This window comes from Calonectris borealis, chromosome 3 (genome assembly GCF_964195595.1).
Source record: "Calonectris borealis chromosome 3, bCalBor7.hap1.2, whole genome shotgun sequence".
Lineage (NCBI taxonomy): Eukaryota > Metazoa > Chordata > Aves > Procellariiformes > Procellariidae > Calonectris > Calonectris borealis.
The window spans coordinates 92,233,298-92,257,238 of record NC_134314.1 but is presented as its reverse complement, the minus strand read 5'-3'; the positions used below and the strand labels follow the sequence as shown (position 1 = coordinate 92,257,238).

Below are 23,941 nucleotides of genomic sequence, written 5' to 3'. Positions count from 1 at the left end.
AATGCAGGCAACATAAGCCTGGGAAGAGGAGGATGGGGGGACAATGTCCTGGCAGTGTAAAGTTGTTGGATGTGGGGAGCTTCTGTGCACAAGGTGGAAACCTGGTGTCGGTCTGACCGTGACAAGCACAACTAGCCAGTGTATGGCAAAAGGTGCAGTCCACAGAGCCAGAGAGCCAGACTTCCCTTTTTGCAAAGCCCAGAGGAAGAAAAAACAGAACCCTTACAGCTGACAAAGCAGTTCATAACACAGGACTCCTAATGTGCAGCAGCGCTGTTCATGTGAGGTTCTCGGTCCTGTGCCTTCTAACTAGACCTGTTCCTGGACCTCTCTCCTGCTTCCCCTCCACTCTTGCTCCCCAGTGACCTATTGTCTCTCTGGTCACTCATTGCTTTGACCTTGCTCCCCTGCCTTGGAAGACTGGAATTGTCTTGAACAAAGGCTCCTCCCTGATGCTCAATCATGTATCCCTTGTATTCAAGGGATCCCTTGAATCTGCCTCCTGACCAAAACCACAGTTGACGGTAGAGCTAATACACTCGCACACTGAGGGCAGCAGTTATTCCCCATGACTTTCCTGAGGGTGAATCTTGAAGGGCTAGCCATGGTCCTTCTTTGGTCTAGGTCCTCGGGATATGTGTTTGGCACAATAGATGGCATTATTCTTCACATTCCCAGTGATGGGCCCATTCCTGGGTGTCTCCTCCGAGGACTCTCAGTTGGTCTGCCTGACTCCAGTTGAGATTGCAACAGATGATAGCTCCTGGGGACCATAATTGCTGAGCATGTGGTTTTCACTACGGTTAGTTCTGGCTCTGGGTTGGGTCTAGGCCTGATTTGTGTTCATCAGGCACAACCAAGCTGACTTAGTATATATGGAGGAGTCTGGCAAGAAGCAAAGAAAGGCCCAGGACCACTGATCTTTCAAAAGTGCATGAGACAGTATCTTATAGTATAATGTAATCACCTCTGGGGAATATCTGGGGACTGTGACCTCAAAGCACTCACAGCTGAAAGGAGGCAAGAAGGGACTGGCAAAAAGTCCACTTGGCTAACTGCTGACATGTGGTATCTAACTTGGTGTGACTTTTACCAAAATATAGCTACCTCTGCAATATGTGGGAGCAACTTTCTTCTTGAGAAGTAGTTTTATCGATCAGCACTTTTTCTTGTAAAACTGCAGCATTTTTTAGTAAGGCAGTTAGGTGCCCTGGAATGGCATTAGCAATTTGCTAAATGGGCAAATGGGTTTGACTTTTCTTTGCTGGACAGTTCCATCCTACGTAGCAAACAGGGAACGGCTCAAGCCTCCTTCATTTGTACTGAACCAAAATCTAATAGCGTGTTAGATGGTTTCTGTGACTATTTATGACTTACTGAAGATAAAATTAAGCTCCATCTCTCAGGTCAAAAGTACTACCCACAAAAATCTGCCAGAGGTGTCGGGATTCTCAAGTGGGACCCCACCCCTGTCCATGGGCTCAGGAGCCCCATTTCAGCTCAGCCCAGGGCCTTCAGTCCCTGCCCTAGTGATGCCTTACAAGTGCTGGTCTCTGCCTCTGCTACAGATTGCATGGCACCCTGGTAGGAGGTTCTAAGAGAAGAAAGGTTCCTAAATATATTAATATCTTAAGAAGCAGAGGAAACATAGCATAGGCTAAAAGTCACCCATCCACAAAGCTGAAGTCCTAGTTTCTCTGAGCACAAGCTAAGAAAGAATTGTCTTAGACAATGAGGAAAAGAAATAGCTTGAAGAATGTGTAGGGTCATACTGCAATGTACCTGTGAAAAAGAATATTCTCTCTGGTGTAAATATTCTGGGAAATTTATTTCTCTCTAGGAATTCTCTAGTATAAATCAGAATCTGTGATTTTGTTGGAGTGATGTTAATTTATACCAGGAGAAAATCAGTCCTTTTGTAATTGTTACAGGGACAAAATACCATACAATATTCAGAAGTAAACAGAAAATATTAGGTATTTCCTTGATTTTCTAACACTTGTAAAACAGTAACTAGAGAGAAGCAGTTAGTGATGGCTCCAGCCTTACATTTGGAGTCAGGAAACCCCTTAAAAAGCACATAAAATGAAAGCATTTATAGGAAACAGATGTACTAATGTACTTTGTATTCATACGAAAAGCAAAGGATGCAAGCATTACAGTTAGATCACTGCTAATTTAATTAATTTGCTTACAACAACCATTAACTTCTTTCTTTGGAATAAAGTCCAGCGTGTCTCTTTCTTACCTTCCCTTTGCATCATTCGAACTTTATTTGGCCTCACTATGCTGGGTCCAACACCTTCCCTGCTAGGCTTGCAACTGGGTTATTTATATTTGACATATCAAACAGCTGCTTCCAATTCTGGTCATGACTGACATTCTCAAAAAGGCAGCCACCCAAAGTGTCCCTTCTCTCACTAATTCTAGCAGGAATTTAAAAAATTTTGAGCTGATATACTTTCTAGGAGTCCAATCCTCCTATGTTTTTCTGAAACTTGGCCTCAGCCTATTCTTGTTGCTTGTTAAGAATTTCCTACACAAATTAAAGAACGTCCTTCAGCCCTAAACTTAATAACTAGCTTCCTTGCTAACACCAATAAATGCAAAAAGGAAGAAGGACTATGAAGTAAAATCATCCTTAAACAAGGTATTGTTTATGATTCTCTTCAGATTTTTAAAAAATTTTTCTGCCCTTTTCTGTCATGTTCACATACCGTACAGTTATTTATACCCATTTGTCAGCAAATCCAGATGGTTCTGTCCTGTATACACTCTGTAATGGTATGGGTAAACAGGTGAAATGAAATGGATACCTTCAGTACATTAAAGTTTGAAAAGTGTGAATTCAAGCAAATGTCAATGATGAGCAACTTTTATTAACATAATGTAGCTTTGTCAATGTGGGGAGGAAAGTAAGGTTGCTGTGGAAGTCATTAGTTACTTGATGTACCTCCACAAAGGACTTTCAAAATAAACTGTGTGTTTGGACAAACTGTGCGTTTGCATCAAACCTCTGTCTCAGGGTTTCTGCTAGCCTCCTTGTCAGGCTGTTTTCCATCCTGGAGTTGTGATCCAGCTTGGAGGTTTGTTTTGCTTTTCAGTTTCCTCTAAGGCATTAGATTTGGTCCTTATTAGAAAAAGGCAGAGATCAACGTGGGGTTGAGCGCTTTCCTGTCATTTGACCTCCCACTGACATCCTCAGCACAATGCTGATTGCCCCAGTTAGGTTCGCAGGGAAACTGGGACAGAGGTTCAATGGTTCTTGAATTGGATGATTATTGGGCTTTCTGCTTTGTTTTTGTATTGTATTGTGCATAGTGCAGCTTGTAGGATTGTACAAATGAGGAATTTTAGCAAATACTCATGCCGGAACCAAGCACATGTTTTATGGCTTCTGCTTCTTTCTCTGGCACATTTAGATTACATCTTTAGGTCTTCATTGTAATTCTTGGGTTAGTAGAAGAGATGGGGAAATGTCTTCTGGCATACTGGAAGAGTTGTGAAGCATCTATGGACCTTTCTGGGCCGTTGTACAGTTAGCATACTTTTCCCCCTGGCCACAGAAAATTGATGTGATAGCCAAGGCAACTCCTTCCAGTCCTCTGTTCCAAAGTCAACTTACAGCAGTATCTTGGTTTTGAGGAAATTGCTGTGCAACTCCCCCTTGGAAAGTCTAATTTCCGTTAAGAATTCTATCAAGGTTTCAGGAAGGCAGAACTTCTCATAAATTAGAAATTCAAGGTTTTGATCTGACAAGCTGTATTGTGACAGCTGAGATGCCAGATCAAATTACGCAAGGGAGTATTTTACAGAAGACCATGTCAGAACAGAAGCTGAGCACATTTCAACTTTGCGTCTTCTAGATGTTTACACGTAAGACCGAGCAGATCTGAACAATTCAGCTTCTGAGGGAAGTAACAAGAAGGCTTTAAAGAAAGATGAAATCTACTTTGCCAGTGTAAAAGTTCTGTTCTTGACTTGAGCAAAGGTTCTCCTCCACAACACAGTAGTTCTTTTTGCCTGGAGCGATGGTTATTATTTTAGTTCAGACCACCCACCCTCATCACAAGACTTAAGGATTTATAAATTTAGAAGAGCAACCATATAGGAAGGATAATACAGACCAAAAACTCCTGCAATAGAGAGACGTTTTTCAGCAGAGTAAGCCAGGAGCAAATCAAGTATAAAACACGATAAAGCAAAACCAACACGATTGCAACAGCTGCTGTAAGAATCTGTTTCTGCTTTCTAGAGAATACTTACTTGAGAAGTCCTGCAAGATAATGACTTTTAATGTTCTAATCATGGTATTTGAAGCTGTTCTACACAGAAAATGTCTAATTCCCCACTTCACCCAAACTTCCCCTATGCTAACGACTGACAGATTTTTCCAATTAAAGTTTTGGCGTAAAGTCTCATTATGTTCTAAATCCCCAGGTCCCGTAAGGAACATGTGGCCAAGCAGAGCCTTGAACCTGCTTTCTAAAATACAAAAAGCACTATAGTCACAGAACCACCATTCTTCTTGGATCATGAATGCACTGGAAATTTGATCCAGGCTTATACACACAGAATATGAAGTTGAAGGCAATTAAGCATTATCTTAAAAATAAACACAGTTCTTGCCCATTCTACATCTCAGTTCCTCATTTACAGGAATAATATGGGAGACTGTAGCTGCATGTCTCATTAATGCACAATAATATAAGTGCTTAACTGGAAACAGGGGTAACAACTGTGTTCCTAAAACACACTGAAGGAATAGAATTAGTTGGCACTGACTCCCTAGAAATTTTAAGGATAAATATAATATATATTAAATCATCCATGACTTACATGTTCTGATAGGAAGATACAGATAAATGTGGTTATCTAATGAAGAACAGTCTACAAACTGTGTCATGATTTTACCTAAAGACTTCAGTGAAAGCTGCTGGAACTTTGCCATTAACTTCACTAGGACCAAAGTATTACTCTCTTGTCTCCAATTAGTTAAAATCAGTGTATATTCCAGAGGGTCCTACCTGCTTGGAGTTTGCCCTTAAAACCTCAGGATGAAAACCAAACTGGAGAAGTCAACTGAATTAAGATCATAGAATTGATCTGCCCCTTGGTCCCATATTTCTGCAACTCTACTGCAATCTGTTTCATTACAGCAGAAAACAAAACTTCATATTTTGGTGAGGCTATGTACTGAATCACAAAGACATAGCAATTTAAAGTTTTGTTTATTGTATTGCACAAGATATCTATGCAATCCATGTAGGTACTGTATTAAAGGATCCACATTTCCCAAAACATTGGCTGTTGAAGCACACATCACAAGCATTGTGAATAACCAGTGCCTTCTTCAAAAATTAAAATAATCGGTTGCAAGTTTAAGCATGTGTGGTAATAAATGAAGGAAAAAAAGCGAGGAGTATCAATACATATTTCTTTTCAAACACACAAATATACAATTTTCAGAACAGCACCAATAATGCCAAGCGACTATTTTGATGAGATACTGTATGTGTAGGCTCTGCAGTAAAAAACCAATATGCACATGAAAAATATATTTCAACTTTTAAAATAATTTAACCATAGTATCTTGCATGTGTCACCTGTTTACAACATATCATTTCATATACAATGTCAGGCCCAAGCCTCAACTTGTGTAAATTTATGCATCCTCATTTAAAGCAGCTGAGACTCTGGACCAGGTGTTCAAACTGAAAAAGCCTTCAAATTGTTCACATCTGAATACAGAGTGGTAGTAATAAGACCAAGAAAGTAGTTACAGTGAAGGTATAACAGAAATGGTATTATGGAAAATGAAGAAAAACACTATCAAACCCTCAAACACAAGGTTCTAGAGAGAGGCCTACATGTAAAGTGATACTGTAATAATTTATAAAAGTGAATAATTAATATCAGTCTCCTTTCTGACACTTCGAGATTTTCTCATATATTCAGAAGCCCGTAGAAGTGAACTAACCAAATGTCACAATCAGTATCATCCTCAAACTCTGTTTCTTAAGTTTCTGATCATTAATACTGGTACTTAAAAACGTTTTACATTTACTGAAAATTGTTATTAAAATTTATCTTCCTGCTATGAGAATTTAGTGTAATAAAAATAATGAAAAACAATAGGTAAAAAAATAGTATTTTAAGAATATTTTTAGAAAACCCGTCAAACAACTGCAAATACAGCTGATTTTTAAGTGTCTCTACTTTTGAAATACTTTTTTTTGTTTGTTTTTGTTTAAGTGAATCACTTACAAAGAAGCAAGGGAGTACCAGTTCTAAGATTTATTCTTGTCCATTACATTGAGGACCTCATCCAAAAGTGAAGGTCCTAAGTCAAGTTGTAATGAGAGAAGAGAGCCTGCAAGGTCTGAAAGGGATTCTTCTGACTTAGTCTTTGTCTTGGTTAGTTCACATGAAATTCGACTGTCATCAAAAAAATCAACTGTTTGCCAGTCAGTGCATCGTTCAGAAAAGCTGGATGAGTGACTGTCTCTACCATTAGTAAAATGCGAAGAACCACCATTTTGCTCCCATATGTCATCTTTGTATGTTTCTCCATCCTCCATCTGTTTACTTTTCTCCTGCAATTTTTCTTCTATTACTGGCTCACAGCTAAGCCTAGGATTTCTTGATGACCGGATGGATTCTTGCTTTGAATTAAATGTCACTGGTGACAATAAGGGCAACGTAAGGGCTTGAGAACCCCCAATGGCAGGAAGGGAAATAGCATTTTTGAGCACTGGTGATGGAGTTTCTGTAAACATGGATTCAGAAGTGCTGTTTGCCCTTAAGAATTCATTGTGGCCACCAGACTGGCTAACTCTAGTTTCTCCTTCATTTCCAGGCAATAGCTCATAGTTACCCTGCAAAAAAGAGATGTCTCCAAAAACATCATGTTGTCCCTCTTTTCCAATGTGTATGGTGTGACGAAAATCTCCAAGTGGTGGACTGATCATATCTGGAGATAAGATATCCCTTAGTTTGAATTTCTTCCCTTTCTTATTGTTAGCAGCTTTCAAGTAGATGGGTGTCTTGGCTGGCATCTTGCTTGTAGTTTCTGAGAAAGGAAGTTATTTAAAAAAAAAAAACAACGAAGGAGAGGGAAGGAGAGGGAGAAGCCTCTTACAAAGTCAGTTATTCTCAGGAGACCTTCAGTGTTATCAACGTTACATCATCATCTGGAACCACTCTTGCGCATAAAGTCCCTTTGTTCTGATGCAGAGAACTGTGGGATATGCGAAGGCGAATGTCTCCCACTGCAGATCTTTCCAAGGTGGAGCACAAGTTTCAGGTCAGTTAGCAACCAAATGCCCTGCTACTTCCCGAACTTGGAAAAAACCTGCATGGGATACAAAATAAGGTTATCATTAATTTATTTTTCATGGTTAATTCAGTCTTGTTTTTACAAAAAAATTAGTAATGGTACTGACATTTCCAGTCTGCAGATTAGCTTTATGATGTTACTTTCCTTCACGAGGCAAGATAAAAGAGTTTAGATTAACAAGGGCTAACCTTTCTCTAACTTCATAGCTTTTTTTGAAGTCAGAGCCTCTTAGACACGGTTGGCTGAGCACAATTCATTTGATAAATATCACTATCTCAATCTTTCTTCTCCTTATTCTGGCATTCAAAATGCTGGCCTTGGAGAGCACATGCAGAAACACATTTATAACATTCAACAACATTAAGCTTTTGGTAGACCCAGGAAGATTGACAGAGTCATTCAGGAAACCTTTTCGGAAATGGAGTAGAGCACCTTGGATTAGAGAACTTCAGGTACCCCATTTAGTGCTGGAACTCTCACAAACTGTCACCAATAACATTTCTGATAAATGTGCCCATTTAAAAAGATAGTTTTAGGTACTTGAAAAAAGTGCTAGTCCAGGTCTTTACAATTAGTTAGAAACATCCAAATGCAGGTGTTTTAGAAGACACTGGTTCTTGTGACTACAATCTTTAGACTACAGGAATTCTTCATAGCAATTAGTTATAGACTGTAGCTCATGAATTATGTAGGCTATGAGGCCACGGTGACTCAGAGTTGTTCTGTGCAACCAAATGAAACAGTGTTTGCAAACCAAGTCTTCCTATTAGAATGTGGTCTCTGAAAAGCCTGATAAAGCAGGGCTTTATCCTATCCACAAGGGCTAACAGGCTATTGAGTCAACAAATTATGGAAAAACACTCTTCATTAATGCTGTAATAGTGTATTTCTTCCTTACAGTACCAGTTCCTGACTCTTGAGCAATCTCAGAATAAGAATGCATTTTTCTACTGGACACCTTTGTACTTTCCTCTATTCAGTCCATGGACCACCAGAGCATCACAGGTCACTCCTCACCAGAATACTCAGCCCCAAATCCCTCACAATCTGTCCATCACCATCCTCACTGCATAAAGGAGCTTGCAGTTTTTGCACAGAAAGACTGTTCTATGCAATAAGTGAAGGGAAGCTGTCTGCAACAAGGGCTACTTTTGCTGCCTTTTATCCATGCCCCAGCAGATATTTTCCTTCATCAAATTAAGCCCTGTAAGAATCACCAGTTTTAAAACTTCGTACCGTGTGGCTATGCAGCCAGATTGTCAAGAACTATTTAAGCATTTTCACAAATCCTTTAACCTGAGTAATTAGTTCCTACAGTGGGGTACTTAACTCTGCATCACAAGGGGAATTGGGAATCTAGCCAGGTTAGTATTTTGGTTTTTTTGTTTCCACCAGATATCTACTGCATTTCAGATATCATTGAAAAGTAGAACAGATATGAACAGATGAAAGCTGTCATACAAAATAAGCTCAACTTTCTATAAGTTATGAGGACATTTTATACAGAATACTAGGAGATTACATTACATACCAAAACTCCACCAACTGAACTCCATGTCAGTACTGTAAGATACAAAAGCAAATCTTAAATAAGATCTCTACTTGTGCCACACCCCATGGCAACAGAACTGATCGGTCAACTCAGTCACCTTTCAGTTTTAAACTGAAAAATTCACTGCATTATTTCCCCCCCCCCCCGATTATCATTCTACCCAAGCAACCCATTTAGCTAAGTGTCCTCAACTCTAAAGAGAAGACTATTCTTAGCAAACAAAGCCGAGTGGTGAGGTTGCTTTATGTTTATCTAGTGAACTCAGCTCTATCTCACTTCTCAGGAATAACAGGCAGAATTCCCCCTGATTCGAATTCTTCATTTTCAGATCTTTTAATCTGAAATGAATGGCAATGTAGTGTCAATGTGGTCCAAAGTCATGCCTGTTGGTCACTACTTTAAAAATGAAAGACAAATCCTAATTCACTCAAAGTTTTCATGGCTTCCACGAGTTTCGATGTGTATCAAAGACCATTATCACCAAACTCCACGAGGAGATATCAAAAAAACCTGAAGGACACAAAGAACCATCTGAACATCAAGAAATACTAAAATCAAGTGTAAAATAACTTTTAATATAAATAATCCATTTTGACACACAAGAAGAACACCGTATTTTATTTAGCTCACAACTTAGGGGGAAAAAATGCAAAAACCCAAAACAGAGCAAACTTTTGGGCATCCAGATCTCCTTTAGTTCTTGCACTATGAGAGAGCCCCAGTAAGGGGCAGTGTAAAACCACACTACCTCAGAGGATGCTGCAAGAGGCTCTGGTGCCAGAATTATAATCCCTCTCTATACAGCAGTCCCTGTATTTGTGAAGGCCTTGCCTTCCATTTGGCCAGTGCAAGAGGCTTTACATTTGAAAAGAACAACTTTCATAATTACGTGCTTACTGCAAGCATCGTTTGCTGAAAACAAAAACACCATAGCTGCAGATTTCACTAGCTACGCTATTGAAAAATCTGCACATTATACCTTGTAAATAACAGATAAGAGTTCCCTCCTCAACAGACAGGCTTTCCACGTACAGCATAACACAGGCTCCAGAGCAACTGTACTTTGTTTCTGCATACCTATCCTCTTTGTCAACTACTGCCCAAAGGGGTACAGATTTTAAGCTACTTTGAACAGCAGAAATATATCATAAATCTGGAAATACTCATTTAGCCTAAAATACTATTGTTACTCATATTTCATTTACAATTAAATAAGGAAGAACCTGTATCAATATATAACATGGTTTAAAAAAATCATAGTAGTTCTTTTAATAAGAAAAAAAAAATCCAACTTTGTCAAGCAGAAAGGCTTAACGAGACTAAGACTCCAGCTCAGCTCCTGCAAAACTGAAAAATTAGTCCACAAGATTTTCACAAGAACCTTACACACTCCCTACATTCTGCAAGATTTAATGAAATCACCAGTACACACAGGCTAAGAGAGGGGACAGAATACACCTCAATCTCGATACCAGGCCACACAGTAAACTTTACCTTGTCTTAAAATGAGACCTTTTTCTGATCTTGCTGCTAAGAGAGTCTCTATTTTGACTAATTTCAACTCAGTAACTAAGTGAATGTTTAGCCAAACTGGAAAGCTGAATGAGAAATTATCAGAAAAACAAATGCATAACCAAAAGACCACAGTCCCAGACTGCCAGCCTAGAGTGGCAGACCTTAATTTAAGAGAAAAACAACATGAAAGAATTTTTCTTCCAGTTGAAGAGATATCCCTCTCCTAAAAAGATCCAAGCATGAGCCAAGCCAGAGAAACTTCAGCCCGTGAAAATTAAAGTTTTAGTTTGGCTGTAACACTTGCTCATTTTCATTCCTATTATTTCACACTCTCTTAAGTGTTTTGCTTGGTAACAAAGACTAATATTTTCAAAGGCACTTCTCATTCTGCCTTGCGAATCTTCTGTCCTCTCAGTGAGCATCACCTTCCACACAGCTCAGTTTTCCATGGATGCCTCAGTTTATTCCACAGTCCATTTTAAAAGGACAGACTATCAGCAAGTATCTCAACAGCTAAGCTTACAAAGCCAGAGACAAATAAGGATCAAGGTGCAAAATTTTATTTGTGCACAAATCCCAAGAGACCTAGATCCTTAAGCAGTGTCCTAGGCAAAGAAATGATAGAAAGAAAATCTTATTTCCACAGAGCAGGACCAGAAGCAAGTGTATGCTCTTGGGAAGCCTATGGGCTTTCTACAGGACAATCCCTTGCAAGGACTCTGCCTTACACATCATTGGTTAGAAGCACATGAACTTTAGAGAAACCCATTTCCAAAGCATCATTTAAAATAACATCAAATTATCTTGTGGAGCAAGTCACTAGGAAAAAACAGAGTCTGTACATTATTTCAATATCCAAATGAGAATACAGTAACACAGCAAAAGACAGACACAAACTGCTCAATAAGCTGCTGCAACATTTCTACACAATGAAATATCTGCAAGCACAGAAGAATTAGGCTTTAGGGGTTCATTTTAGGTTTTAGCTACCAGTAGCTTTCAACAGCACAAACAGTTGCTAACGTCCTTGTCAATGCTGATACTTTCACTATGCCTGAAACAACATCAGTGCAAACCACATTTTTATTGTTTTTGTAACAGGGGCTTGAACTCGTGTTGTCACAATTCCTGAATGCGGGTAAAACAAACTCCCAGTATAACCAAGTCTTCAGGTACAAGAAAAGCAGCAGATGGTGCACCATAGAGTTTACCTCTCATGTTCCTGTGGACATAGGTGTCCGTGTCAACTGGCAGCCTCTGAAGGTAAGAGACCAGGCCACCAGTGAGCCTCTGCTTATAGAGCCACCACCTTCTGAGTAGCTTTAACCAAATCAGGTGGTAACGCTTCTCCCTCTAGATTGTTCATCTAAGTTTACCTTGTTCATAAGAGGCCCAGCCTTTGAATTCATCTGTATTAAAGCAACTTCCCTGATCAGATTAGAAGTCCTCGCACCTTTGTTTCTCCCTCCATCAAAGAATTTGCACCTTTCTGATTAAAGCTACAGATTTAATTACTTTATAAAAACAGTCAGACTAATCACACTTCAGTTCAACTAATTTTCTCAAACTGCACTCAACCTACTTTCCTAGATCAAATCTAACCTATTTTATCCCATTGTCACATATACTTTTTAGAAAACAAAGGAGAAGAAATCCCCAATCCTTCCCACAGCTATAGAAACACAGGTCAAGAGGGGACCCTATAATGAAGTTCATTCATTTCTCCATCCTCCTGCAAAGATCCAGATGTCTTCTGCTAGTCCTGGAAGATGTTTGTCCACCTTCCTCTCAAAATTCCCTACAGGTGCAGACAGCACACATTAATTTACTTCACAGAGGCTAGTCATCAGAGAAGATGCACCTAAAGTCTCCCCCGCTCCAATCTGGGCCCTGATGAATACAGTTCATTATTTTATGCATTCTACATCTCCTTTCAGCCTTTTCTTCTTCAGATTAAACAACGCAAATATTTCAATCTTTCAACACAGGTCATGTTTTCTGGAGCTCAGATAGCTTTCCCGCAACCTCCTTTTCTAGTCTTCCTCCCCTCGGCTCAAATCTTTCTTTAAGTATGCCCCAAAGCAAACACAATATTCAAGCTGAGATCTCAATTTCTCTCTTAATAGAGTGTCTACAATTTTCTTTCAGCATCACAACGTTGTTGGCTTATGTTTAGTTTGTGGTCCATTAAAAACCTAGCTCCTTTAGGGAAGAACTGTCGTCTAGCCAGTTATTCTACATCTTGTTACTGACTGTGCCTCTGTAGCAAAGCCTCCATACTCACTGCATTGCATTCTGTTCATTTCAAACACTTCAAATGGTCAGGATCACTTTGAATTTTAATCTTGGCCTCTACAGCACACAGGTTACATCATCTGCAGATGTAATGAGCATACATTCAAATAATTCATGAAAATATTGTGTAGTAACAGAGATGGAAGATAGCCCTGCAGATTTCCACCTGATATATCTTTCCAGATTAATAGTGGCTAAATACTCCAAAGTACTGCTACTTAAAGCAGCTTGAATTCTTGAAACAATTGTTTGCTCAGGGGTAAGTAAGGAAACGTGAATATGCTCCATAATACAGATATATTAATGAATGACAAGGAAGGCTTAGAAAGCTTCAGCTATACACTAGCTGGGGAGATTTTTTTTTTTTTAAAAAAAAAAGCGAAGGAATAAATTCATTATCAGTCATCTTTGGGAGGGAAAGTGAAAGGGAAATGTACGAAAAATCATATAAGGATACATTTTCATCTCCCTTGCTATAAACACATTTTCCCATGTAAATCAAAGATAAATAGTAGACCAGCTGTGAGCAGTCCACCTGAAGAAGTGTTAATTGTCGTTAAGTGTAAGCACAGACAGGGACAGGCTGCATACAGTATCTTTCTCTTCAGGTATCTTCCATTCCTCCAGCACCCTCCTCTTTTTCCCTGCTAAAACCTAGGTTCACGAACAAAGAAAAACCAAATTCCTGAAATGATTTTTAATTGTTGACTGCTTTAAATCTTGCCACCTTTCCCTGCATAGTACCCTTTCAAATGAATCAAACCAGAGTAAATCATATTCACCAGGGAACACCTTCAACTTTAAATCATCATAGTACTCGCGCATTATATTGAAATGAATGAAGTATTTCACATATTTAAGAGTTTTCATTTTAGCTTGCAAGAAAGAGAAATAAAGGAAAGCCAACCTGGTTTGAGGGGCGGGGGGGTGGGAATATCATTTTCACAGTTCATTGTATCCTTCAAACAGTTGTAGCAGCACAGCAGGAAGGAGCTGCTGAAGTTATCTAATTTGGGGCTGCTGTCTAATTTGAGCAACTGGCCCCAGTCTCCAGTTATTATTATGTTCTGTATCAGTCTGTGATTTTACAAAGACCCTTTATCAACAAGTAAACTTCATCCCCACTAAGGTACTTCAATACTAACCAAGTTGTTTCTCAGTCATCCTTTTTGATCGAAGTGAACAGGGGGAATTCCTTATGTGGTGATGGCGGCGGAGTAATTTTAAGCCTTCAAATACCTCTCTCTCTCTTTCTCCTCCCCCCCTTTGAACCCTCTCCAATTTTCCAACATCCTTTTCAGAGCAGATCAGAATTAGTGACAACATTTCAGTATCATTCTCCCTAACAGCATATACAAAGATAAAAATCACTTCTTTCTTCCCATCATTGCTGCCTTGTTTATAAACAAGATCATATTTCTGCTCTTATCCTCACCATCTTACAACAGAAATTTTCCTCTATTTACAGGGTAGCATTATGTATTACAAACCATTTAAGAGTTCTTGTGCTGGTATAACAAAAACAGGTTCTCCAAGCAGAATAAACTGTATTGGCAAAAGTTGAAATTTGTTATCACTGCCACTTCTTGGTTCAAAGTGGGCATCCCTATTCTGTTTTTTAGGATGAAGATACACATATATTCATTTAATCAACAAGTTTTGCCAGCACAGTCAATGCTGGTGCTCGTATTACACTGTTCGTCCAGTAAGACTCTATTCCTTAGAAAAAAAAAAATGTCTTTCCAAGATATCATTCTCCAGCAAATAAGCTGGATTTATATTCTTTAGGATAAAAAGCAAGGCCATACCTAAGAAAGAGAAAACATTTTACGTGAATGCACTCGAGCTGTCAATTGATAAATCAGTTGAGATTTCTTCATCTTCCTCATCAATATACTTCCTCACCAATCCCCATCGCCTGCAAATTTGTACCACAACAATTTTACACTTATTTGCAGGCTGCTCATAAAAATACTATGCAGCCCAATGCTGTATAAAAAGATCTCGGCATTATTTCAATAGAAATACATCCCTCTCTGATGCTGACTTCTTTCTGACATTTACTCTGAGATTCTAAATGTTTTTAATTTGTGCTTTGTTGACACTGCAGAGGACTAATGTTTTAAAAATTTGGCTGTAATGCAATATTAAGTCAAATGCCTTATAAAGTCTGTTTGTGCAGTTGTGCTTTTGACCACTCATTAGAATGTCTTAAATAATTCCCTTTTTTTTTTTTCCTCCCCTCTTCATCAAGCAAATCTTTTTTCACCTTCCAACAGATTTCGGTCACAGCTTTCTTTCAGCTTTGAAAAGTTAGCATCTTTTCTAGAATAATAAAAACCTTTTTTTCTTTTCTTCTCTTTTCCAGAGTCAGGCATTTAATGAACTCACTGTATTCTGTTGTTCGGCTCCATGGACTGAAATAGGTCGCTCTTTATTACCACCTCCTTAGCTCTGTTGGTTGGTACATTCATACATACGGATTTAATACCATATAGTTGAGTTTTATCATTGGCTTTCAAAAATTGGGTGAGTGCAAGACCACGCAGATTTAGGCATAGGTACATGTCAGTACAAAGTCTAGCACCTTAACTCATGCAGCCGCTGAAGGCGAGGTTATGCTACGTCAGACAGACTGTGCACTGAAGCACAGTCACACATTTTCTCCTACAAAGCCGGCAGACCAGATGAGCAAACAGCTGGGGACCATAAACTCATAAGCCACAAGATGGAGAGGCTTAAAAACTTGTCCATCAGTTCTCTTAGGCCAAAGGAAAACGATCGTGAAATGGAGCAAAATAACGCTATAACCTGAGCCCATGTGCCACCTAAAAGATTAGGTGACTGCTCTGGTTGAAATCTCACCTGCTGAGGGAGAAGAAAGGCAAAGCAGCTCCCTGATGCAGCTCAAGGCATGTTCACCTAAGTGCTGGTATTGCCGTATGGAAGAACTTGGGAAGATGTGGATTGAGGCAGGCAGTACTGCCCCTTTTGATGTCAGCCAGCACTCATATCAGTTTAAGTGGATTATGAATCCACACCCTTTGTAATTCTGAGCAGGTTAGCATAGATGGCTTTCTCTTTTGACACAGAGGGTGCAGTTCCCCAACCCAGCTCTGCTCTCAAAGCTGGTTTAAGAAGTTCCCACCCTGGATTTCTCGCTGCTGGTTCCCAGTTCTGCACCGCAGTTCCTTGTACCCTCCGTGGGCAGGCCACACTGCAAACCGGTCACAGCAGCAATTCTCCCTACTGACTCAGTTTACAGTAAAGGCTTACCAACAGCTGCAGTGTGACTGATGGCAACACTTCAAGAGAGTTCAAGCCCAATATAACTGTTGCTGTCAGAAAGGCATTCTCCCCTTCCCCCCTACCGTGGCACACACTTGACCCCTTATAGGCCAGTTCAGAACACTGAACTGGGTGAAAACTAACTAGGAAAGGGGTATAATATCACAAGGCTAGGGAGGATTGAGACTGCTGCTTTCAGCTGCAACAAGTCATTTGAATAGCTCAGCTACATCATGAAACATCACTCAGAGAGGAAGGAGTTCTGGCAGAAGTGATGGGCAATTCTTAACAAACTCTTCTGCAAGAAAAAATGTCCATGGAATTACATCCAGATTTTATTCACTTCTGATGCAAAAATGGTTTGGTAGCTCCACTAGCCTCTGCCTTAGGGTTTCCAAAGTAGCTGTCACATTGAAATGAAGCTTTTCCAGCTATAGTTAAGAGTTTATTATTACTATAATTTTAAAAAGATCCTTAGTTTAATATTTCCTTAACTGGTAGCTCCTGACAACAGCCAACCTAAAATGAAAGCATTCCACCCAAAAAAATCCCCCTATCCTGAACTCCCCACCTCCAGTTCACAAATACCCTTCATCTCTAAGTCAAATATTCTTTATCATCTCCTTAAAACACACAAGTGACATAGACATATTATAATCACCAGTTCTCCTATTATTCAATTCTCAAAGCATTTCACTTGAGATAAATATTTACCATCTTGAAGTGGCTGATAAACTAGGTTTAAAACAAACTTGAAGGCCAGAGAGCCCTCTATATGCAAAGGCTAACAATGAGGTAGAGGTACAAAGCTACAGAAAAATATGAATTTGCACAGGACTTATTTGTTTTATTACATAGAAGAAGGATGAATCCTCTGCTCTGCTGCAGTTATTCTGCCTCCTTCAGAAAGTTGAATGGTCATCAAGATGAGATCAAAGAGCATGGGGTTGGGGTAGATGGAAGCAAGTAAATTCTTCAATGGATTACAAAAATCTTCACTGAATTTCTTTTTTGGTCCAACTCATGCCCTCTTTAAGGAATGGGGATGAAATCATGGAGTAAGTAGGACTTCTAAAATTTTATTATCTATATGCAATTCAAAGTAGATTGTTAATACAACTAAAGTAACTGTTTTATCACCCTTATATGAAACAAAAAGAGAAAAACAGAAATTACATCTTCACTGTGAATTTCAACTATACTCCTAACAAAACAACTCCACTATTTGAAGGCACCGTTTGAGCAGAAGTAAGAATCTTGAGGAATAAGTGACAACTGAAAGACATGTCATATCCTGGCTCTGCTCTGCAGCATGTCAGTGACACCTGCAACGTGCCCCAGCTGATAGGGACACATCATGCTGGACAGCAGCACAGGGGTCTCCACTTCCTCCTAAAATCTCTTTGCAACAGACGTTCAGTTCTATTAACTTGAGTTGCTTGCACTAAATTGATCAGACTTCTTTTTTCTGGAATATATCTAGTATCATCAGAGTGCATTCACTCTCTGTGCCAACAGTCATTTCCACATAGTGCTCTTAAAACGAGGCAGAGTTAATCAGTTTAATTTGAAAGAAATTAAGATACTCAGCACTTGCACAGAAGTATACTGTCTGAATATTCAGAGCGGCACAGTGGCACTAGCTAAAGCTAGTTTACTGATTAGCAGCCGATATTTCTTTCAAACTCTAAACCCCATGTATTTAATTAAACTGTCTGAAATACTGCTGTTTCAAATCCCACTAAAGCTACCTTCTCAACACTCAGGGTTTTACCTCAGCCAATACTCAGCACCAATCTTCCCATTACTGCAGCCATATTTCAAAAGATAAGTACAGCTCTAAGACACAGCTTAAGCCAAATGGTGAGTGAGATGACAGCATCTGTATATAGAGAACACTGGACCTCGAGCTTGTATGTGCAGGCAACGTGACAATAATTAAATGGGTCAGGGAAACATGCTGCATCCAATGAACCCAAGCAGACCTAATGTACTGCAAGTCAAGTCCTGCCCTTTGCAGCTTTCTGGAAAAGCATTTTGCAGACGCTTATGTTCTCTCTGCACTCTGCAGGGGCTCCTGCTCAGAACTTTGCCTTGAGACTGCAAGAGAACATAAATCCCTCTGTTTAAAGGTCAAGATTTCAAAGTGCTCCAAAATGGACATTTTGTTTTCAGAAGTAGTGTCAAGGGAAAGAGTATTGGCGGCAAAAAGAAAACTTCTAGTAGGCAGTCACATTAGGGTAATGTAATCATGACTCATGCTCCTCACCCATTTCCTGACTGGGGCTGTGCATGATCAAAAGAAAACCAGCCACAGTAATGCTGCCACTCGTTAATGTTAGCTAGCCTGAAAGGATTACAGACTACCAGAAAACAAACTCATTGCAGAGTATCCTATTTAAAGCCTGGCATAAATTGACACTGACTAACACAGTGGCGTAATACCATACTCAACCAAAACAACAACTTGCCTTTGTTGCGAGAAACAAGTTACAACTTTTTATGATGAGTTCGCCTATCGGAACAAACTCTCTCACACACCTTAAAACACTGTAAATCCTTAGGGGGGTTGTGTGTGTGGGGAAATATCCAATTGCTAGTCAGTCTCTAAGGAAGTACAAGATACATGGCCCTTTTGAAGAGCATCACAGCAAACTCAGACTGCTGTAAAACAACTACCACCTCCCCAGAAAGGCTGTAAAAGAACACACACTCACAAGCCAAAGCACGAGCTGGGCCTAAGTGGCTGTCATCTTATAAGAAAGGCACTGCAAGAGGCAATTTCTGTCTCAGTATTCAATCCTGTTGGGCAGCCTGAGTGAAGCGTGTGCTTAATGATGCAAATTGGTGTTCATTTGTATAAAGAGTTCTTCAGTAGAAAACAAATTTCAGATCCTTGTTGGAACCTTGGCCACATTTAATTTGTTCCAAAACCCACATTAATGAAAACCCCAGAATTAATCAGATATTTCAACAGAAACTAGGCTAGACTTTAGGTAACACAGATGACAACACCCAGTTGCACCTCTCTGCAGCCCTCACAGGCCAAATAGGGACCAGTTAACTCTTCTCCCTCCCTCCTACCTCAGGAGCAAAGCCCTGCATTTGCAGGTCCCTTTCGCTCTCCTTTAGCTAAATGCCATCTATCTGCTAAATATGCTCCTTGGCACCAGTGACCGTGTTCCTCATGCTACTTCTGACAAGGAAGATCAAAGGGGAGAGAGAGCCTGAAGTTGACCATTAAATACATAACGCATTGCCAAAACCATTGTCCATAGAATTAAAACTGATCAGCAGTGGCACTCCACTCCCAGGATATTGAGGAGACCTAGGTGTCTAACAGCCAAATTCCACCAAATTAAACAACCACCTAGCTTTTCAGTGAAACCTCAGCTTGCCTCTTAGAAATCTCAAACATTTTGCCCCTCACATGATGCAGAGTACTGGGTGACAGGTAGGAGAACAGTCAGTTGCACAAGGCAAAAGTTATGTTTAGGTTTGGCTAAACCAACACCAGCTAAATATACTAAACCTATACTTTATCTAGGTTGCACTAATTACTTCAGAGTTGAGAGAAGCTTATTCTGAAACAAAGCAGACACGTACCAAGGCCTTACTTTGCATTGTGACACTTGCTGCTAGACTGTTATAACTCTGCATGGTCATTGCATGTCTTATTTGTACAACCCTAACAGCACAGAAATGAGGTGCAGGATCCCTTTGGGCTTGGATGCATCTCTCTCTTGACCAAGAATGAGCTGTTACCACATGCTGCAAGTCATTCATGTACCAATTCATACAGCTGGTATGGAAGGCAGTGGGGTGTAGGCAGACAAATAAAAGAACATAATTCAGGAACCTACTTTCCTGTGTAAAGGGCACATTTATTTACTTAATCCTTTAATAAGTAGGTAAGATGAACTTCTGCCTTTACTGAAGGCTATTTAAAACAAATTTCTAATGGGTCTTGCAAGCTCCAGGGAGTCAGAATTCAAGTCCTGGGAGGAGCAATATGTTGCTTAGTGTGGTTTACCATCCTTCAGAAATTTAAGAAAAAGTGACATGTTGTAAAGCCCAGGACAGACACCTGCAGTGCTGACAAAAAATTCTGCTCAAATACTAGGAAAAAAACCAAAAAAAGCCACCAAAACCAACCAACAAAATAAAACACAACTACTACGACAAAAATACCCACCAACTCAGAAAACAAAACCAATGTAAAGATGGTCAGAACCCAAGCCACAGAAGTAAGTGGCCAGGTATTCCTGGTCTCCTCAGTGAAGGCAAGGGGAGCAGAAATTGAGGTCAATTCCTTTGTCCTGAGTGCAAATCCAACCCATACCCAGAAAAAAAATCCCCCACATAATACTGTAACGATGCATCAGGATTGCATTAATTTAAGGCACAGCATGGTGTTCTCTTCTCTTGTAAAAGTTCATACTGTTTCTTTTAAAAGAGAGAGCCTCTGTAGAAACACAGGGAAGCAACACACTTCAGTTCCCTGAATTACAGGGGAGCACATGGCCAACAGAGACAGTACACTCAAGAAATTTAAGGGGGATCTTGCATCTGAGGAGGGCATCAACATCTCAGTGTTGCTGCTTCAGTAGTGGACAGGAAGAAATTCATGGATCACATAGGGCCTGTGCCACAGACTCTGCATATAGCTCACATGGGAAAGAATAGAAATATCATAACTAAAATATTTTGAAACACAGTCCCAGCAAAAGATATATAGAGTAACTTCTAGAAGGAAGATGATATTACCAAACTAGCATTCCTTCTTTTCCTCTGAATCCAGGGCACTACCTGGATTCACCAGAGGTATGCTCCTTCTGGCTGCAGAGGCAGCAGGGCAGCATACTTGGGCTCCAAGGAAGAAGCTCAAGGAAATCCTTACTGGCGGAAATGACTACATTGTTCACCAACAGCTACAAAATCCATGTTAGAAATAGTTCATCAACACCCTTGTAACTATAGTCCTATGCTTCTTAAGTTAAACCACATCCTTGGGGAAAATGGGATTTTGTTGTCGTTGTTGTTTTGTTTAAGTTCTCTCAGAACTCTAAATATGGGTTATCCTACAGTAATTCAAATTAAATATATCTATTTTCTTAAACAAAAATCTTGCCACAGACACTGCTGTTAAACTCTTGCCATTCTTGAAAAGACCATAATCCGTTCACTTTAGAGAACAAAAGTGGGAAGGCAGAGACAATTTAGCATGGGAAAAGAAGAAAGGCCCAAACAACAATGAAAAGAAAAAAATCTGCACCTAATCAGTAAACCAAAACTCTCCAAATAGAACACATTAGCAGTTTGCAGTAGAACAGTTAACTTTTAACAGCCACCAGGTTCCCAGGTTAGTGGCTGCTGATTAAGAAAGTTCACACCTCCCAAAGTGAGCCTTTCAGACTGTCTGAAACAAGGCAGGCAGTTTCACCCAGGGTGCCAACACAGGCTGAAAGACCATTACATCTTAACGGGAAATCTCAATTTTATAAACAAAAATATTGTTAATACCTGAAAAATCCAGAAAGACTCTTAATCTGTCTTGCAACAAGACGAACTGAGTGCTGCTTTAGAACTTGATTAAGCCTAATACATAATGAAACTCCTTCATATCTCTTGCTAGTCACCTTTCTTATGCAGGAGAAGATACAGAAAATTTTCTTCTGTGTTTTTCCAGACACGGAAATATTATTCTTGGGCTTTCCATTGAAAGGCTGTCATTTACTAGGCACCTGGAAATAGCCATTTGCTCCTTCGTCAAACTTAGCATTCATGCCCTCAGCAGAGTGCAACAAAGAGTTTACCAATATAATGAACATCCCGGTAGACATGCTGCATTTAGAAAGCAACAACCCCTCACTCCAGAAAGTACAATGAACTCCTGTTTCTGTTCTTTTTCCTAGAATATTCCAAAATTAAACACAAGAAGCAGGAATGAAACAAAATTAACATGTTGAAACACTGTAGCAGTTGACAGCTACTAATGACGCTTTTCGAAAGCTTAAAAAACAACCAAGATTAACTTTTTGAGTCACTGAGTCCACATCTTCTTTCTCTCTCCTCTCTCTCTCCCTGCCCCCCCAGTGTAATTATTGGAGGCTATAACTACTGCAAATCAGATCAGAATCAGGACTCCTGCTTTTACTAAATAGATGACAAGATAACAAAACCAGTACATCTGCAATGGAAGGATGGGTCTGTACAACACCCAATATACACAGCTCCTCTTCTGCCCGTTACATCCACTCAAAACCAAAAGAATATTCTTTTTTGCTGTCATGGGATCTCAGAGTAGATCAATTATGATTTCTTAATATGCCTGATTTAATAGGAGTTTCTCTGCATTTGTACGCCATAAAAGTTAGTGTCAACTCGAAGTCAGACTGATGTTACAAGATGTTACAAACAGAAGTTGTGGCATTTTTTTCTATGGGCATTAGGACTTGTGTGGGCTTTCTGCTCAGCAGAAGGACTTCCAATCTCCATTGCCAGTGGATGCTCTTAAACTCTTCGCGTTCAATTCATCCATTTTAGTTGGAGAATTACCCTAAAATGATCTGCGCAGGAGGACTAGGGATCAGGGGCAGGAAAGGAAAATTAACAGGTAGATAATGAAAATGAGAGGAAGAGAGTGATCTTGATCAGCTGATATCTGAACATCAACAATCCACTTGAGTTTTAACAGTAGCCAAAGTCACGCATTCAGGATTACAATTTAAGACTAAATCACATAGGCCATACTTTCAGGGGGGAAGATGGAGCTCAGAAACAGTAATAAGAGTTTTGCAGGTCAGAAGAGATAATCAGCTGAACCTCATCCTCTTGTGCTGTAATCACAAGGGGCTACTGCAATTCCCTGCTGCATAAGAGGGCACTAACAAGGGAAAGGGAAGCTCCAGTAATTCTGTGTTTCGGCATCACCATGTCCAGTCCCGGTAGCCACAATTCTGGGAGGATGCCACTAAATAAAAGAGGGTTTCAGAAGAGCCACAAGACTGATACTATCACTTATGTTTACTAGACTGAAGCTGACAAAGCAAGGTAAGAAAGAAAATGTACCTTTTTGTAACAGCAAGAACAATTTACCAAGGGTTGTGGTAGATTCTCTATTATTTGGATTTTTATTAAAAAAAAAAAATTTTTTTTTTTCTAAAAACTACTCATTGTCTAATTCAAACAATTCAGGCAGAGCCAGGAGTCATACTGACACAGAACTGGGTAACAAGTCAGGAAAGGCCTACAACTTGTCATAGACAGGTTCCCAATGGTCTGTTCTGGCTTTTATCACTCAAGATACGAACAGTATTTTTCCTCTAGATACATGATATTTCTCTTAAGAATTAAATATTTTGGAAAGCATTTTTATCTAGGGAAAGCCATACTAAATTTTTAGAACCTTTTTGCCCACAGATTATGTTTTCTTGGCCATCAAGATGATTATGAAGGTTGAAAGAGCAATTCTCCTGGAAGTTATCAAAATAGAGCTCTCATCCAAACTGTTGTGTTTGGAAAGTTCTTGTCTTTCAGCATAAAACAAAATAAAATATAGATATCTATGTTTGACACTACTTCAAATCCTGCATGGAGAACTGAATAAACTCTTTCCTGTCAAATTGCCATGAACAGTTTGAGATCTGCAAGCTTTAAAAGCTGTTTCTCCTCTGACGCTGTGCAAGCAGAAGGGCACACATTTCACAGCAACTTAGCCTATTCAAAGTTAACAAGGAAAACTAAACATTTTAAAGTACAACTTTCTAACAAGAGTATCTCAAATCCATGACCAAGCAGAATCCAGTGTCCAATTTCAGATACTCGGTTTTGAAGAAAAGCGTAATGAAAAAATGAGATGTGGCTTCATTCACTTTTACTCAAGAGAAATTGAGATAATTCTTGAATTTGACAATACTCTGTAACTACCATTTCTTTTCAAGCCACATCTC

The 23,941-nt window shown here is 39.6% G+C and overlaps 1 protein-coding gene across 1 annotated transcript; it reads right to left on the bottom strand.

Moving 5' to 3' along the window:
* Nucleotides 1-5,214: 5,214 nt before the first annotated feature.
* CDC42EP3 (CDC42 effector protein 3) lies at nucleotides 5,215-7,348 on the bottom strand. Its single transcript, XM_075146663.1, has one exon. It carries the CDS (start codon nucleotides 7,056-7,058, stop codon nucleotides 6,291-6,293), a length of 768 nt encoding a protein of 255 aa, XP_075002764.1. The 5' UTR covers nucleotides 7,059-7,348; the 3' UTR covers nucleotides 5,215-6,290.
* Between the last annotated feature and the right edge of the window lie 16,593 nt (nucleotides 7,349-23,941).